General features: G+C 36.8%; 3 protein-coding genes across 3 annotated transcripts; all 3 read right to left on the bottom strand.

Annotated features, from left to right (window-relative positions):
* Window positions 1-4,052: 4,052 nt before the first annotated feature.
* On the bottom strand, window positions 4,053-5,398 carry LOC140829617 (secreted RxLR effector protein 161-like). Its single transcript, XM_073192930.1, has 3 exons — window positions 4,913-5,398; window positions 4,199-4,387; window positions 4,053-4,058 (listed from the first exon to the last, which is right to left on the bottom strand). Exons 1-3 carry the CDS (start codon window positions 5,396-5,398, stop codon window positions 4,053-4,055), a joined length of 681 nt encoding a protein of 226 aa, XP_073049031.1.
* A 316-nt stretch (window positions 5,399-5,714) lies between these two features.
* On the bottom strand, window positions 5,715-9,711 carry LOC140829616 (uncharacterized). The gene is made up of 8 exons (XM_073192929.1): window positions 9,219-9,711; window positions 8,153-9,148; window positions 8,001-8,103; window positions 7,713-7,940; window positions 7,162-7,245; window positions 6,795-6,959; window positions 6,605-6,681; window positions 5,715-6,538 (listed from the first exon to the last, which is right to left on the bottom strand). The coding sequence occupies exons 1-8, from the start codon at window positions 9,709-9,711 to the stop codon at window positions 5,715-5,717; spliced, it is 2,970 nt and encodes a 989-aa protein (XP_073049030.1).
* A 6,086-nt stretch (window positions 9,712-15,797) lies between these two features.
* LOC140830671 (chlorophyllase-2-like) lies at window positions 15,798-17,191 on the bottom strand. The gene is made up of 2 exons (XM_073194094.1): window positions 16,734-17,191; window positions 15,798-16,591 (listed from the first exon to the last, which is right to left on the bottom strand). The coding sequence occupies exons 1-2, from the start codon at window positions 17,010-17,012 to the stop codon at window positions 15,911-15,913; spliced, it is 960 nt and encodes a 319-aa protein (XP_073050195.1). The 5' UTR covers window positions 17,013-17,191; the 3' UTR covers window positions 15,798-15,910.
* Window positions 17,192-18,125: the final 934 nt, after the last annotated feature.

Below are 18,125 nucleotides of genomic sequence, written 5' to 3'. Positions count from 1 at the left end.
ACCACAGCAGAGACTCAGCGGCCCGGGATCATCTCCGCCGTCTTGCAGATCCAAGTGTGGGAAGTGCATGCCATGTATACCGGTTCATGTTCCGATTCAACCAGGCTTTAGTATCCCATTGGAGTACTATCCAGAAGCTTGGCGATGCAAGTGTGGCAACAAACTTTTCATTCCTTAGAAAAAAAGAAAAAATAATAATAATCAACCATGATCAATCGGTTAAAGCAAGAGGAATTAGCAGGACGAGCATGTAATTATTATTCAAAAAACAAAATGTGGGGTTTTTTTTTTAATCTTTCTCGTAAACTCGATTAAATTTTTGGGTCTGTATCGACAAGATTCATTCAAATCAATTGTATTTGTACTGTTTGGCAATGGCTTTCTTGTCATATAGCATAGTTTGTATTGCACAAACACAGTGTTGTACAGTATTATTGGATATATAAGAAACTTTTCAAGACATCGTGGGAAGATTTTTTCCTAATAATTTTGTGTTTTTATTTATAAATTAGTTATTGAATTTTCATAATGTTAGGTTTATTTTGTCCGACAGATATCGAAAATAATCAAAATATCAGAATATGATGTAAAATAGGGAATTTGTGTTTTATCAGAATTAAATGTTGTGCCAGATGTTACAACATCTCGGACAACATCTACATGCAGCGGAAAATTAATAACACAAATTGACTTTGAATAAATAAATGGACAAGATTGAATATGCACAAGTATAAATACTTGTGCGGTGCCTTATGGCAAAACTTAATCACTAGAAAACCACAACGTTTACACAAAAACCTAACACTAGTGATTATGACGAAAATCAATTTTCTCAACACGTTGAGAAAACAAATGCTTTCTAAAAACAAACAACCAGAATAAAACTAAAACAAGAAAGCAAAAGCGTGTTGTCAAACAGTAGTTCCAAGCGAAGCAATCTTCAGCCAACGTCTGCACAGATGTTGTCTTCGGATGCTCTCAACATTCAAGACAACACTTGATATCGGCAGTCTTCAAAGAAGCAATGTTGATAGTGTTTTTCTCTGAACTTCAGATCGTGCAGAGTATGCGTATGACTTTGAGTAGAAGACGGCCACCTTCAAATTCCTAGGTTTTCCTTTTTATAGATGAGAGCCTTATCTCATAAGGAAACCTATTAAGCAAGGAAAGTAAGAGTTTTATTAGGAATAAACTCTTTTTAAACATTGAAATCATATCTTATCAATTTACTAAATCTTTTAATATCTCATTATCTAAGGAAGGCAAAATCAAACCAAATATTTACTCAATCAAAACAATAAGGAAAAATATATTGGGGAAATAATTAACTATATTAATCGAAGACATTATTTCCCTTCAATCTCCCCTTTTTTGCCTTTCGTGGACAAAATGAGATCAAACCTATTTATCATTATTAGTTCACTTTAACTCCCCCTGAGTTTAAGAACGTTTGTCTCCCCCTGAATAAGATACTGTTAGCAGAGGTGTTGTTAATACCAGTGACAACATTCACAGCAACACCTGCACAAGCTCTTGATATTTCAATAACTCATGAGAAGCTGACTCATTATCATAGTAAAAGCATAAACACTTGTACTAACACTATAAGATCAAAAACAGTTAAAATCGCAGACAGAGGATCAAAAGAGTTAAGATCAAAGCAGTCATTCATCCTCATGAGTCATTCACAGTCTATCATCCTCATGAGTCATTCATCCTCCTCATCATCATCACTATCATCTTCATCATCTGTAGCACTGTCATCCTTAGTGCCAGAGGGACCAACATCTCCCCCTTTTTGTCCATGAAAGACTCCAACTGCCAACAGTGCTTGGATAGTAGTAGCCACATCCCCATAGAAAGCCAAATCAACTTTGGCTTGCGCAATCTTCTTCAGGGCATGATCGAGAAACATCTGGGCACCAGTGACTGATATCTTCACATATCCAGACGAGGATGAAGAGAAGGTGGTATGTGGAGAAGTATAAGTAGCCGGAGGTGAGGTGGTAGAGGCGGTTGGCTTAAAGGGACCAGTAGCAGGGGGTACCGTGGCAGAGACGGTTGGAGATAGCCCGGAGGTAGGTGTTGGAGATGAAGAGGACCAGGGAAGGTCTATCTTTCTTGAACCTTTGAGGAAAGCCGGGGCTATCTTGAGAGGTTCACCAAGCTCTGAGAGTTGCTCAGAGAGATCCCGAATAAATCCTTGAGATATCAGGATCCCATAGATCAAACTTGGGTATGGGAGCCTCGATGACTTCAGCCCCCCATCAGCATACTGCATAACCGTGTGGAAGACAACCTTACCGAAGTTGAAGGCCCCTGTAGTTCCAATGAAGTATAAGACCAAAGCTTGATGTCTAGTGACAATGGTGGTGTTAGTCGAGGGGGTCCAATTTCGGACTGACAGCTTGTGAAGCACTGAATAAAAGGAAGTGAGCTTGGCTGCAGATAATTTTTGTGGATGTGTTGGAAATTGAGTGACAAGGCCTCCGGTGAGAGTGGAAGTAACTACGTGAATGTCAGGTGCAGAGCCATCGTCCTCATTGGAAGGAGTCTGAAAATGTGCATTGATGATTGCAGGATTGAACTCAAAAAGCCTGTTGCGAAGAAAAACTCTCCCATACTTATCAGATCTGTCATCACCAACACCTGAAGACAGATTTGAGTAAAATTCCAACACCGGCCAACGACTGAACGGTGTGATTGCTGAGACAGCAGGTAGCAGGGAGCAGTGTTTCAAAAAGGCAATCAGATTGTACTTTTCAAAAGCAACCATATCAATCTTGCGTTCCTCAATGATTTCTCGATGAGCATAGAGATTCCACTGGGCAGCGGCATGCTCAGAATAAAACTTGTCAGTGAAGGTAGAGTCCAAAACATAGCCACCGAGGTCGGTGTTGTCCTCAGCGTTGGCAACATTCTCGACAACATCCTGTGCATCATGCGCACTGTTTTCAGAAATAGCAGCTTCTGCGATAGCAGTATCAGTGGAACTGCTGGTCTCAGACGACGCTTCAGGTGGACGAGGAGAGATCGGAACAGCAGAGGCACCAGATTTCTGATTTCTCAAGTTGGCCATAAATTGGGCCAACGTGATTTCTTCAGCAGTTGAAGGTGAGGGCGGCGATTGAGGAATAGATGGCGTGGCCGCAGTGGATTCAGTGGCAGCGCTAGATGAAGAGCGACTTACCTTTGGTGGGTGTGCAGTCTTAGTGCGAGCCACAAACTCGTAGTTATCATCATCCGAATCATCATCAGAGATATCTTCAGGGTCAACAAGGGATGGTCTGCTGGGCCCCTCTCCTTTGTGGCGAAATCGCTTGGAGGTTGTCAAGTCAGGGTTATACCCTGCTTGTCTTTTGGAACGACGAACAGGTTGGCGCGGGGGTTCGAACACTTGGATAATCGGGGGATTATCAACATCGAAGGCATTCCCTGGTTCACCAGGGGCAATTATTTCCAGAGGAATTGGTTCTTCAGCTGAGACCACCAGCGGTAGAGGCGCTGCGACAGTGGGTGTCGTAGTAGGTGATGGCTCGTGAGGGGCAACATCTTCTGTGTGTCCCATTTCACTCCGAATATCAAGAGGATCATAATCCTTGTCTGCCATTGACGATGAATTGGAAATTAGTTTGGAGTTTATTGGGAGAAATTACAGATAAGAGTAAGAGAGCACAGAAGGAACTGAATCTATGTTTAAACAGATGCGAATGAGAGAGGCGGTGTAGAAACGCGGAGATTATCAATAAATCACAATGCAACAACAGATTAGTAACTAATTGATCCAACGGTAACAATGAGAACGGTAATTAGGCGAGAAGAACAACTAGCCGTTAGCTCTTTCCGGTGATGACCGAATTAATAAAGGGCAATACCCAATTCAAAAATTTCAGACTTAAACCCACATCGATTTTCGCACCACTAGACACCAAGCATCACGTAAATTCAAGATTCTCGCTCAATCTGGACTTTCATCAAATTTTATTTTGTCAAATTATCAATATCCTTGTGGCATATCAATATTCACGAAAATATGTTTATGCATGACCTAATTATGCCTAAAACAGAATGTAACAGAAATAGAAACATGAGAACAGATATGAGATATGTTTACAGATGAAGTGTTGTTACAAATGTTGGCAGCATCTCCTGACAACACACACAATTCCCAAAAAAAAAAAAATGATTATCTTCACACTTGACGACTTAACAACTTTCTTAACATAGGAGTGGCAGCTCCCACACTAGGAGAACGGTCTTCATTGGACTCACCTAGGTAGCTTTTTCCATTTTCTCCTATTTCTGTGTTAATTTTAGAAGGGGTAGCTCCCATACTAAAAGCACAGCCTTCATTGGGCTCTTTTAGATAGCTTTTTCCATCTTCCTTCTAATCACAGACTCATTGCTTTAATTTTTTTTAACTTTTCTTAGGTGACTTGTCCCATTGGTTAGAGTCAAGTGACCAATCTTCAAGTTTATTGGAACTGGGTTCAAATGCATAGGTGTGAAGTTTAAAGAGATAGCATGGAATTGTAAGTGCATCAGGAAACTTATGCTACATAGTTTCGACACAACATATCACAATATGAATGCAATGTGGTATGCCTAAGTCCTAAACATGCACATGCCGTTTAGGTGTTGTCCGAGATGTTGTAACATCTGGAACAACATCTATCAATGATTAAACAGAACACATGTTGAGAGATTTCCTGAGATTGAAGAATCTCTCAAAGTCTAATGCTTTCGTGAATATGTCAGCCAATTGGTTATTTGTATCAACAAAATCAATTCTAATCAATCCTTTCTCTACCAAGTCTCGAATAAAATGATGTCTTATGTCAATGTGCTTTGTTCGAGAGTGTTGTACTGGATTTTTTGATATGTTAATTGCACTCGAATTATCACAGTACACCATTAAAGGTTCACTTTTAAGTCCATAATCTACTATCATTTGATTCATCCACAGAAATTGGGTACACGCATTTCCAACTGCTACATATTCAGATTCGGCAGTGGATAAAGAAACACAATTCTGTTTTCGACTATGCCAAGAAATCAAATTGTTGCCAAGATAGAAACACCCCCCAGAAGTACTTTTTCTATCATCTATATCCCCTGCCCAGTCAGCATCTGAGAATCCTACTAGATTTGAGTTGGTTTCGTGGGTGTACCATAATCCTAGATTAATAGTTCCGGCTACGTATCGTAGGATACGTTTTACGGCTTTTAAGTGAGAGATCTTAGGATTAGATTGGTATCTAGCACATAAACACACACTAAACATTAAGTCTGGGCGGCTAACGGTCAAGTATAAGAGACTTCCTATGATGCTGCGGTAAAGGGTGTTGTCAACATCTTCGGCCGCAACATCTTTGGATAGTTTTTCATTTGAGCCCATTGGTGTTTTCATTTGCAAATTTCTTAATTAAATTTTTTGCATACTTGCTTTGGCACAAAAAAATGCCATTATGCATTTGTTTTATTTGCAAACCCAGAAAGAAGTTTAGCTCACCAACCATGCTCATTTCAAACGTAGATGACATGCACTCAACAAAGTCATTGGCATGCTTTTGTGATGAAGAACCAAAGATCATATCATCGACATAGATCTGACAAATAAGAATCTCACCTTTGGCCTTTTGAATGAAAAGTGTTTTATCTACCTCACCTCGTGTAAATCCAATGTCAAAGAGATAGTCAGTCAACCTCCCATACTATGCACGGGGTGCTTGCTTCAAGCCGTAGAGAGCCTTTTTCAATTTATACACATGATTTGGATTATGTGGATCCTCGAATCCTTTTGGCTGTCTCACATGAACTTCTTCACTCAAGAATCCGTTCAAGAAGGCGCTTTTAACGTACATTTGGAAAAGTTTTATTTTCATGTAGCATGCAATGGCAAGCAAGAGCCGAATTGACTCAATGCGGGCAACATGCGCAAAGGTCTCATCGAAATCAACCCCTTCAACCTGTGTGTATCCTTGAGCAACCAGCCGTGCTTTATTTCGAATGATGTTTCCTGACTCATCAGTTTTATTTTTAAAAACCCATCTTGATCCAGTAACATTGCCATGATCAGGAGGTGGAACTAGAGTCCACACATCATTTCGAACAAACTCTTCAAGTTCATCATGCATAGCATTAATCCAAAATTCATCTTTTAATGCTTCCATAACGTTTTTAAGCTCAATTTGAGACACAAAGCATGAGAATCTAACCTGCGAGTACATGGTACTCATACACACAAGTCCAACCATTTTTCTGTAGTCGATTTTATCCTTCTTCCGGGTCTTGACATCTTCACTCATTCCTCCGATGATTTGAGATGATGGGTGGTTCTTTTGGATTTTGCTTGGAATACACGGTCCATCATCGACTACCTCATTGTCACTGTGAGCATCTTCCTGTGATTTGGTGACATCAGTGTCGCATGTTGTGTCAGATGTTGCAACATCTGGAACAAAATCTGTCTTTTCCAGTGGTGCTTGAGTCTCCAAAAGGTCTTCAACCTCATCTTCAGCAGTTTTCTTCTTAAGATCTGTACAGTCATCAAAAACAACATTAATTGATTCCATAATAGTCCTAGTTCTTAGATTAAACATACGATAAGCACGACTATTAGTGGCATATCCGAGAAACAGACACTTATCACTCTTGGAGTCAAACTTAGCCAGTTGATCCCTGTCATTCAAAGTGTAACATACACAGCCAAAAACATGAAAGTACCGAAGGTTAGGTTTCTTTCCCATAATTATTTCATAAGAGGTCATGGTTGATCCACTCCTTAGATACACCCTATTTGAAATATGACATGCTGTGTTAAGGGCTTCTGCCCAAAAACGCTATTCTTAGAAGTTAGCATTACTCTTGCCATTTCTTGCAAAGTCCTGTTCTTACGTTCAGCAATGCCATTCTGTTGTGGTGTTTTTGGTGCTGAAAATTCATGAGAAATACCTTTTCTGTCACAGAATGATGAGAATGAACGATTTTCAAATTCTTTACCGTGATCAGTCTTGATCCTTCTTATCTTCAGACTGTGGAGGTTAGTGATTCTAGTGATCAAGTTTTTGAATACATCGAACATATCTGACTTCTCTTTAATATAATTAACCCATGAGAAACGGGAGAAGTCATCAACACATACGAAAGAGTATTTCTTACCTCCGAGGCTCTGAACTTCCATAGGACCCATAAGATCCATGTGCAGTAATTCCAGACACCGTGTTGTCCCAGGTGTTGGCAACACTGGATGCGAAACGTGAGTCTGTTTACCCTTTTGACATTCACCGCACACATATGGTATACCAGAGGAGAGATTAGGCATACCTCTTACTGCATCGTACTTACTCAAATTTTTCAAGGTTTTGAAATTTGCGTGTCCAAGTTTTTGATGCCAAAGATCAAGTTCGGTGATTTGCACATGTTTGCATGAAAGGTCTTCTCTTATTTGGTAGCAATTGTCTGAGGACCTTGTACCTGTCATAACACACACATTTGATTCATCAAAGACTTCACAGTTATGTTTATCAAATTTAACAAACAGATTATCATCACATAGTTGGCTTATGCTTATCAAATTTGAATTCAATCCTTTAACATGGATCACATTGTGAAGCTTTGGCAGTCCTTCAACATTCAGTGTACCCTTTCTTACAATTTTTCATTTTGCTCCCCCTCCATAGGTTACTCTACCACACTTTTGCTCAACTTACTCGATTAGATGTTCTTTAGAGCCCGTCATGTGGCGTGAGCTTCCACTATCAAAGTACCAATGACCTGCAGTGTTAGTTTTCAATGAAGTGTAGACGACTTTACAGTGAGTTTTTATCTTTGGGACCCAAATTTGTCTTACTGTAGGTCGATGGTGGGAGGTGTTGCGGCGAGTGTTGGACAACATTCGGGGCAACATCTGGCTCCACTTTTGATTCATGCGATCATCCCTGAGTTTAAAACAGTATGGCCTGATATGACCAGGCTTTAAGCAGTAATGACATACATACCTTCGTTTTCGTTTCTTAGAAATTGGTGCAGAAGGTTGTTTTATTGGAGGGGAGCTTTTGATAGGGGACTTGGATTGAAGTTGTGGAGATGTATCAGCTTTTCCTTTCACAAAGACAGTAAGGTTTGGAAGATTCACATGTTTCATACAAACTGTCCTTGAACCCTAAGCCTCTCTTGTCATCTCTTCCCATCAGAAGAATGGATTCAAGCTTGGATGAGCTTGTGTTAAATTTGGACAAGGTGTCAGTTGCTTTTTGAATATCTTCTCTGGTCTTTCCAAGTTCCAAATCCTTTTTGCTCAAAATTACCTCAAGTTTAGCAACCACTGCTTTTAGATCAGCATTTTCTTTCACCACCGATTTTAGTTCGGCATTTTCTTTTACCAGATTCGCATTAAGCTTGTTTCTTTTGGTCCAATCTTCAAAAAGTTCTTCATAAAGCTCCTGGACACTTTCAAGAGTAAGTTCTTCACCATCAACCTCCAGATCATCTTCACTCAAGTTTTCAGAAACGGTAGAGTTGAAACAGACTGATTTTTCACAAATGTTGTAGCCAGGTGTAGCAACACCTAGGGCAACACCTGAGGGATTCACTTGTAGCCAGCGGGTTTCTGTCAGTAGTGCAGTCAGGGAGGTTTGATTGTCTTCATCAGTGGACTTCTCCTCATGATCAGATTCTTCATCGCTAAGGGATACATTGTACCCTTTGTTCTTGCGTAATCTGTTTGCACACTCATTGGCGTAGTGGCCGAATCCTTGGTATTCTCTACACTGCACCGAATCAAACTTCCTTGATTTGAGTTGTCCCTTGCCTTCGTTCCTAGTTTGAGTTGGTAACTTCGCAGGAAGCCTTTGTGGCTTTTCAGGGAGATTAGAAGATTTAGAAGGTTGTGCATCCTTTTTCTTTTCCCGGATTCTTTTCAAGTAATCCCCAAATTTTTTTGTGATAAAAGAGATAGAATCTTCGCAGAGATCAGAATCATTGACTTCCTGAGATATTTGTAGAAGTTCATTGTAGGAGTCATTAGAGGCTTGAAGTGCAATTGTATTCCCTTTATCCTTCCTTTGCATGTCCAGATTCATCTCAAACGTGCAAAGTGAGCTGATAAGATCTTCTACTGACATTTTAGACGTGTCCTTAGCTTCATCTATTGCACAAATTTTTTATGTTGAATCTTTCAGGCAGAGAGCGAAGGATTTTGCTTACTAGACGCTCACTTGAGATCGCTTCTCCAGCACTGAATGCCTCATTAGCAATCTCCCGTAGGCGACGATCGTACTCGAGTATGCTTTCAGATTCTTCCATCCTCATCATCTCGAATTTGGAGGTGAGAAGCCTTAGTCTGGTTCGTCTCACACTCTCAGACCCTTCACAATGACATTGCAGGATATCACATGCACTTTTGGCCGAAGTACAGTTTGTGATTAAACTGAACATGTTCATGTCAACCGTTGTGAATATAGCATTCAAAGCCTTTGAGTTATGGTTTGAATTTTGCACTTCGTCAGCAGTCCAGTCGTTTTCAGGCTTTGGTCGATTGTCCCCCTCTTGATCTGTTGCAAGTGGTGGAGTCCATCCATTGATGACACGTTGCCACACACGTTCATCTAGAGATTTTATGTAGTATCTTACCTTAACCTTCCATAAGCTGTAATTAGTACCATCAAGGACTGGTGGTCGAAGTGTTGCGCTAGCAAATGAAATGTCCATTAGATATTTCCTGTCAAACAAAACAATAAACAGAATCAGCACTTATATATCAAGAGTAGGCTCTGATACCACTTGTTAGGTTTATTTTGTCCGACAGATATCGAAAATAATCAAAATATCAGAATATGATGTAAAATAGGAAATTTGTGTTTTATCAGAATTAAATATTGTGCCAGATGTTACAACATCTCGGACAACATCTACATGCAGCGGAAAATTAATAACACAAATTGACTTTAAATAAATAAATGGACAAGATTGAATATGCACAAGTATAAATACTTGTGCGGTGCCTTATGGCAAAACTTAATCACTAGAAAACCACAACGTTTACACAAAAACCTAACACTAGTGATTATGACGAAAATCAATTTTCTCAACACGTTGAGAAAACAAATGCTTTCTAAAAACAAACAACCAGAATAAAACTAAAACAAGAAAGCAAAAGCGTGTTGTCAAACAGTAGTTCCAAGCGAAGCAATCTTCAGCCAACGTCTGCACAGATGTTGTCTTCGGATGCTCCCAACATTCAAGGCAACACTTGATATCGGCAGTCTTCAAAGAAGCAATGTTGATAGTGTTTTTCTCTGAACTTCAGATCGTGCAGAGTATGCGTATGACTTTGAGTAGAAGACGGCCACCTTCAAATTCCTAGGTTTTCCTTTTTATAGATGAGAGCCTTATCTCATAAGGAAACCTATTAAGCAAGGAAAGTAAGAGTTTTATTAGGAATAAACTCTTTTTAAACATTGAAATCATATCTTATCAATTTACTAAATCTTTTAATATCTCATTATCTAAGGAAGGCAAAATCAAACCAAATATTTACTCAATCAAAACAATAAGGAAAAATATATTGGGGAAATAATTAACTATATTAATCGAAGACATTATTTCCCTTCACATAATATGATGATTCTTGGTTTCACCGTAAATTTTTAGTGTTGGGAGACAGATTAGAACTTTGGGAATGTAATTTTTGCATCATCTCTATCTGTCTTTTACCCATTTGATTGATATATTAATTTCATTTATTTAAATTTCATTTTAGTTTCAAAGTTTACGGATTATTTCATCCTACCCCTACAGGCACTGCCTGCAGGGGTACATCCAAGGGCCAGAATTTTACTATTTATTTTCCTCTTTTGGCGGAGGAATTTTTGGGATATGCTTAAATGCATGTGATGTGGGACTGAATGAAAGTAATAGTTGTATTTAAGTTATTCTTCTTCGAATTTAAGAATTAAATTATACTACATTAGGTCTCTTGTGAGACAGTTTCACGAATTTTTATCTGTGAGACGGGTCAATTAAATTTTTATCTGTCTCACAAAATACGATCCGTGAGATCGTCTCACACAATTTTTTGTCATTAAACTATTGTGTTACGTCGAGTGATGCTAATTGCTTAAACTAGGTAGATGAAGGACCATTTATAAACTCGAGGTTGGTCAATACTCAATTGCCATATAAAAAAATAAAAAACAATTCTTGAAATTTTCCATATGTGATTATAATTTTTTTTGCCTATTTATTTATTTTTAATAATGAATATATGTAGATTTATATCAAAACTTATAATTTATAATATAATTAAAATCATAACTATTTCCTCTTTGATTTGAACAGCACTCCTCATAGAACCCTTTTTACCAGAGATCATTTACCCGTATCATGTGTAGGTACTATTTTTTGTTAATATTTTCATTTAATAGAAATCATTCAGGAATTTCAAATTGGGAGATACAAAACCTATATTTACACGTCCCATATAGTGTTGAACATTTCTTGATCTCCGTAGAGATGAAGTTAACTAAAATTTGGCAAAAATTTATGTGAGACGGTCTCACGGGTCGTATTTGTGAGACGGATTCTTATTTGGGTCATCCATGAAAATGTATTACTTTTTATGCTAAGTGTATTACTTTTTATTGTGAATATGAGTAGGGTTGACCCGTCTCACAGATTATGATCCGTGAGATAGTCTCACATGAAACTCATTCCTAAAATTTTTTATGATACCAAAAAAATGTACACTGGATTCGGTTTGGTGAGCCAAAGAAGAACAGAAGTTAAAGGACATCAAAAGTATTTATGATGTGGTTCTTTGATGCTTAAGTTAGTGTTGAGACACAACTTACGCGAATGATAAAAGCAGTGATAGTGATAACAATAATTGAATATATAAAAATCAAGAGAAATATTTGGTATTTATAGAGCTAAGAAAAACTATATACATTATAGGAGAATAAATCTTAGTAAGACAAGTCGATAAAATATTAGATTTATGGTAAGATTCGTACCAATCTAACCTTGTCATATTTCAACTTTTGGATGTCTCTTGATATTATAATCTTCATTTTACATTAGTAGGACTTTATCTATACTAATGTACTGATGCACCTTATACAATATTTTCTATAATTTATTTTGTTTATATTTAAATGATGACTAAAATATAATTATAAAAAATAGTGAGAAACTATACTGCAATTTTGATATATGAATTAAAAAAATAAATAAGAAAAAAAAAATTCAAGTAAGAATTGAAATTACAACTTATTGGTTAGAAAACTAAGGATCTGTCAACTGAGTTACATGTGATTTGCTTTAAATTTTTAATACTTTATTTATATATATAATTATTAAAACAGACAATGATACTAAAAATTAGTTACTCTGAACATCTTAAACTTAATAATATAATAATACAGAAGTATAGGTTCAAGGCCATATTTATTCGTGCTGGGCTCGATAACATCTGCCATTCCACCTAATCATTTTGCGAGGCCTTTTTTCAAGTATGGTACCGAACTTCAGGCTCTCACGGCCATTCATTTCTGTAGAGGGGCCCATCAGTTTCGCCAATGCGCTTGGACACTTGTCAGTTACTAACTACTTTAATAAAAGACTCATATGACAGAAATCATTAAGACAAAGATACGTTTTATTGTAAGAACCCATCATTTTAAAGATAGTTAGGATATAATGAATGATGACTTCTTTATTGAATATGTTGTTTACAAATTATTATAATTCTAGCCAAATATTATGGCAAACGTTAGGCTGCTGCGGTTTTTTGGTGCGGTTCTGGAAAAAAAAAAACCGAACCGCGTATTGCGGTTGCGGTTTGGTTCTGATACTATTTTTACATCTCGGTTTTATAAAATATATGAAGAAAGAACGGTTGCGGTGCAATTTGGTTCGTGCGGTTGGGGTGGTAAATAAAAAAATTTGACACCTATTTTCCAGATTCCAAAATTCTTCGGGTAGGGGTCTGATAAAGTTAAGTCGGATTTGAGTCGAATCGGTACACGGGTATTTTAAAACTATACAAACAGCGGGGAAAATAAGTGATCTTTAACCAATTAATCGACAACTTTTTTCTCTCTCGATGTTGTCTCCCGATTGTAGATATATTTAAAAAAAAATGATTTAAAGTTTGATGTTTTAATGAATAGTACTTGTAAATAAATTATTTAATATGTACATAAACCTGTTTGTTTCTAATTAGTCTTTAAAATATTTTTTTTATATGCAATGCTACATTTTACGGAATATAATTGGTTTCATTATATTGGATCAATTAAGTTTGATGATTTAACAAATTGGGTAAAACTGAACTGATACTAAGATAAATTAAACATGAGCTAAATTGAAAGTTTTATAAGACAAAATATGTTTGAAGCTTAACTGATATCTAGGTCTACCGAACTGATAGCTGAAGACCAATTAGACAAAAGATAGTTGTGTCAATGAAGAAACATTCTCCGAAGAATCAATTAAACTACTCAGAGTTACAAAGTTGAATTATTAGATAAAGCCTTCCGTACCAACGGTCTCTGACTTGTCAGAAATCCGCGAGCACAATCTACAGTGTATGAATTGTCATAAAGGACAGTGATGTGAACAAAATGGAATTAGCGACTATCATATTTGGAACATATATAATATTTGATTTTACTGCGCGTTGGATCCAAGTTACAAATAGAAGAACTTGTAAATCAGTTAGACTATCTTGAATCATCACCCGAGTTCAAAAATTCAAGTTTTCAATGGCTCAACTGCTTTCAAGACTTCTTTAGTACACATTTAAGAATTATATCAGATAATTGAGAATTAATTTGTACTTCATACTTTTCATTTCAAAATACTTGACCGTTAATATATTGTTAGTAAGTTAAATTAGGAGTTTCAGTTGGACAGTAATAAAATCTTACCGATTCAGGTTGTTATAAAAGTTGTAATCTCCAAAGTCTTCCAGTGAATATTCTTCCCACAAAGAAGAAGAGATGACGTAGAAATTATTCAAATCTCCAAGCATCCAGAAACATCTTTGTGTTATTTACGTTTCATTCAGCATACTCTTGATAATCCAATTGTTTTTATTACTTAGTCATTTTTGAATATTCAATATGTCAGTTTAGTTTTCTTTCGCACATAACTTATGTGCTTAGTTAATTGATATTGACTTAGGCGAAAATTACTAAATTCAAAATTGTTATCCACAATCAAATTTTGAACAAACTATTGTGATTGTTTATGTAACCTTTTTCTAAACAATCACCCGATCATAACACATTATTTTCCATATACTTTTTTGAAAAGTAAATATCACCATGGATAAACTTATTAATTGACTGCCCAACTTTTTCCATGCCATATTTAATATAACTACAGGGCATTGCAGAAGTCGAAAGTAAAAAATTCTCGCATTATTTCTATTAAAAATGGGAGAAAATGCTCCCTCTTTTTAATTTAGTTAATATTCTAATATTTAATTGTTAAATATGATTTATTTCCCTATCTTTACAATATTGTTATTATAATTACAACAAAATAGAGATGGATAACATTAATATTTCACTATTTTTTTCCCAGAAAACAACTCTTTCGTATTAAAAAAATTATTACTTCTATAAAAAAAATTAAAAGATGTACTATTAAATAAAATGAAGAAAAAATAAAGCTAACTAAACGAATATAAAATTTTAAATGTGCACAATACATGCTCCATACGTACTAATATATATGATACACAAAATTGAAATGCAATTTTGTAAAGATTAAATAAAATTAATTCACAATATGTGTTATTTATTTTATTCAAATAATTGATAATTCAGGGGAGAAAAGACATATACGTAAAAAGTAGGCACAGTTAAATAAAAATAATAATTCTCACAATCTAAGTTTATTATCGTAGATATTTGGTAGTACAGTTGCTACTTTTTTATGATGAATTTAAACTCTCCCTATTTCGCTCAAAATAGTGATAAAATATTATTATTTTCTTCTATTTCTTAATTCACTTACGATTATTAAGTTATCGTGTGTGTAAAGAGTAGGTCTTTTGTGAGACGATCTTACGAATCTTTATCTGTGAGACAGATCAACCCTACCGATAATCACAATAAAAAGTAATAATTTTTCATGGATGACCCAAATAAGATATCCGTCTCACAAAATACGACCCATGAGACCGTCTTACACAAGTTTTTGCCATATAGAGTAGGTCTCTTGTGAGACGGTCTCACGAATCTTTATCTATGAGACGAGTCAACCCTACCGATATTCAAAATAAAAAGTAATACTCTTAGCATAAAAAGTAATACTTTTTTCATGGATGACCCAAATAAGATATCCGTCTCACAAAATACGACCCGTGATATCGTATTACACAAATTTTTGTCTTTGAGTTTAAGTATTAGAAAACAAAACAAAACCACCACCAAAACAAGTGTCTAGCCAAATTAAAGCGTACGCATTGTTAATTCAACAATCGGGACAAAAACTCACGTGACTTGAACTTTGAAGTCTTCTACTCTTCTCCGAGAGCGAGAGAAGAACGTCTGTATGCGGCCGCTTGAATCTTGAACTGAAGGACGTTTGACTTGTTTGAGTGCTGAAGAAGGTTTCCATATCTATTTTTTAAACTAGGCCACTCCAATTATAATCTCTTTTTTTTTTAAAAAAAAAGGAAAATGGTTAGGGTAGAAATCCTAATAAAATATAATCGGGTTCGGGAGTGTTTGCAATAAGTTATGATTAAATTTATATATCGATTGACAACTATATTATATATCATGATGAATGAAATGACTAAAAATAATTTAGACAAGTAAATAAACGTAATAATAGCCATTTAAAATCGGACGTAAATCCAACAATAGCATATTAAACTTCACAAGCATTCAAGTTACACAAGGCATTCGAATCTTTGAAGCTCAACGGGAAGCATTTCACGCCCTTCTCTCAACCCCGTAAGCTCTCTCATATCACCTTCCAAGTAGCCTTTCAAGAATGCCACCACGACCCCTCCCACGAATCTCCTCATCGGCTCTCGGCACTTGCCATTCTTGCACAAACAAAAAGTTGCCTTCCCTCGGATCCCCTTCGTGTCATCGTCCAACATATCAAGATGCCCGTAATCCTTGGCCACGAAATAGTAAGCCGGTTTGCAACATTCGTTGTAGAAGTCCTGATGATTCACCCCTTTTGGTGCACAAGGAGGAAAGAGAGGATTCTTCTTTATTTCCCCTAATCCCGAGCCTATAACCAAAACTCCCGAGCCACCAAGATCGAATGAATGAGGAGCATAACTTAGGATCGCAGGAGGTGTTTGTTTCCCTTTGTCCATCCCATCGACAGGGTCGATGCCTATGATGGCCGAAATGTCGAGGGTCGTGAGATTGGATTTGCACAAAGCTAAGCCAAACGCGACTTTACCTCCACGACTATGGCCTGCTAATCCTAGCTTATTCAAATTTGGATTCACCTGAGGTGGGAGGAAATGGACTAATCCCTCGGACAACCAGTTGATTATCTTGGCTGTTGCCTCGATTTCTTCGTGCGAATCTGGTCCCGCCACAGTGTATAACTGGTCCAAACGAAACAAATTTGTCATGTTTCGGACAGAGTGAATCAAATACACAACATTATATTCACAACACTATTCAAGAACTCATAGTTGACATAAATTCGATTAATGCAAGTAAAGAGAAATCGGATACTATACTAACCTGCGGCGCCACAACAATGAACCCATGGGATGCAATATGTTGGATAAGTTGAGAATAGAACGAGTTGTAGAGTAGATACCCGTGAAGAAGCAACAGCACAGGGAACTCTCCTGTTTCTGTCGGGCTGCAAATTAAAAGAGACTTTGGGGGTGAAAAGGGGGAAACTTTACTGCTGAAACCGCATGTTCTTGACTCGGTAGTTATGAAATTTGTTGGGTATTTTCCAAGACTGAAGATATTTGTAGAAGCAGGAGTGGAGATGGTAGGTGCTGAATTCATGATCTTCAGAATTCTTCAAGATCTGGGCTTGTTTCTTTTTTTCTTTGCTTAGAGTGAGCTTTTTCTTCGAAAGGGATAACAAGATCAGTTCGACTTCTGTGGCAACGAAGAGTGCCACACTTGGTGTGTTTCTTTCCATGTTCTCACTTGAATTTATATATTTTTTAAATGGGAACCGACACTTTGGTCAGTAGATATTTTGTGGCAGATGTTGATATCACGTTTGGAATTATTATTTAATATTTATATTCAAGATTTTTTTTTCCTCAATAAATAAATGAATTAAGACGAATACGAAAATTATTCATTCTATTATTAGAAAACCACGTAGAGAAATCATTGTTAAGTCAATTAATATTCGACACTGAATTAAGGATGTCTCGAGCCATATTATGCGTGACTTCATTAGTTGTTCCCCTTCTGTAGTTGACAGTTAACTTTTCCGGTCCTTGAAGAATTTCTTCGATTTCCAAAACTAATACGCCATCAAGATCAAGCTCAGCTTCTGACTAAGTAATAGCATTAATCACATTAAGTGAATATGAGTAAATGCTTACATCAGTAAGCCTTCGCTGAACAAAGAAATTTACTGTACATACGAATACCAACTCCAAGCTTGGTGTTGAAAAGAATCATCAAGCTAACTGTTATCGTGGACAAGTATAGGCCGGTAATTCAGCCATTGATTGAGAAACTTAATGATTGAGTTCACAAAGGGAAAAAGAAATAGATGCAGCCTTTTTGTATAAGATACATGTTTAGCATGTACTGAACACATACAAACCCATCTCCATTGCTCAACCAACGTTCAACAATCACAATATCAAACCAACAGTCACCGAATGTGAGCAGAGCTACCTCATGCAAGAGCAGTAAATAAAGATGTAAGCGAGTAAGGGGTCCGACTAAAGTGTATAGAGATGTATGCGGGAAAATGATCCAAGTGAAGTGTTATGCAAAAATGCTACGCACATGGAAGTTTCTATGAGTGAATATGCCACATAAGTTCAATGCACCTACAACGAAGGTATGACATATCAAACATCCTCATCAGACAAATAATAAATAAAGATGCGAGAAGGCCAAATAATAGCTTATGACGCTCGCATACAT

Source organism: Primulina eburnea, chromosome 4 (assembly GCF_022965805.1).
Source record: "Primulina eburnea isolate SZY01 chromosome 4, ASM2296580v1, whole genome shotgun sequence".
NCBI classification, from domain to species: domain Eukaryota; kingdom Viridiplantae; phylum Streptophyta; class Magnoliopsida; order Lamiales; family Gesneriaceae; genus Primulina; species Primulina eburnea.
Note: the sequence above shows the minus strand (reverse complement) of the source record. Positions and strands in the feature narration are given on the sequence as shown.

Bases quoted from the DNA above. Each gene is read 5' to 3' on its own strand.
- LOC140829616 (XM_073192929.1), bottom strand. From the start codon at position 9,711: ATGGACATTTCATTTGCTAGCGCAACACTTCGACCACCAGTCCTTGAT. The intron at 7,941-8,000 runs GTATGTATGTCA...TTTTAAACTCAG, and splicing joins TCTAAGAAACGAAAACGAAG to GGATGATCGCATGAATCAAA. The intron at 6,539-6,604 runs GTATGTTTAATC...ATGACTGTACAG, and splicing joins CACTAATAGTCGTGCTTATC to ATCTTAAGAAGAAAACTGCT.
- LOC140829617 (XM_073192930.1), bottom strand. From the start codon at position 5,398: ATGGGCTCAAATGAAAAACTATCCAAAGATGTTGCGGCCGAAGATGTT. The intron at 4,388-4,912 runs GTGTACTGTGAT...GTCTGTGATTAG, and splicing joins TTAAAAGTGAACCTTTAATG to AAGGAAGATGGAAAAAGCTA.
- LOC140830671 (XM_073194094.1), bottom strand. From the start codon at position 17,012: ATGAATTCAGCACCTACCATCTCCACTCCTGCTTCTACAAATATCTTC. The intron at 16,592-16,733 runs GTTAGTATAGTA...CGTTTGGACCAG, and splicing joins TCATTGTTGTGGCGCCGCAG to TTATACACTGTGGCGGGACC.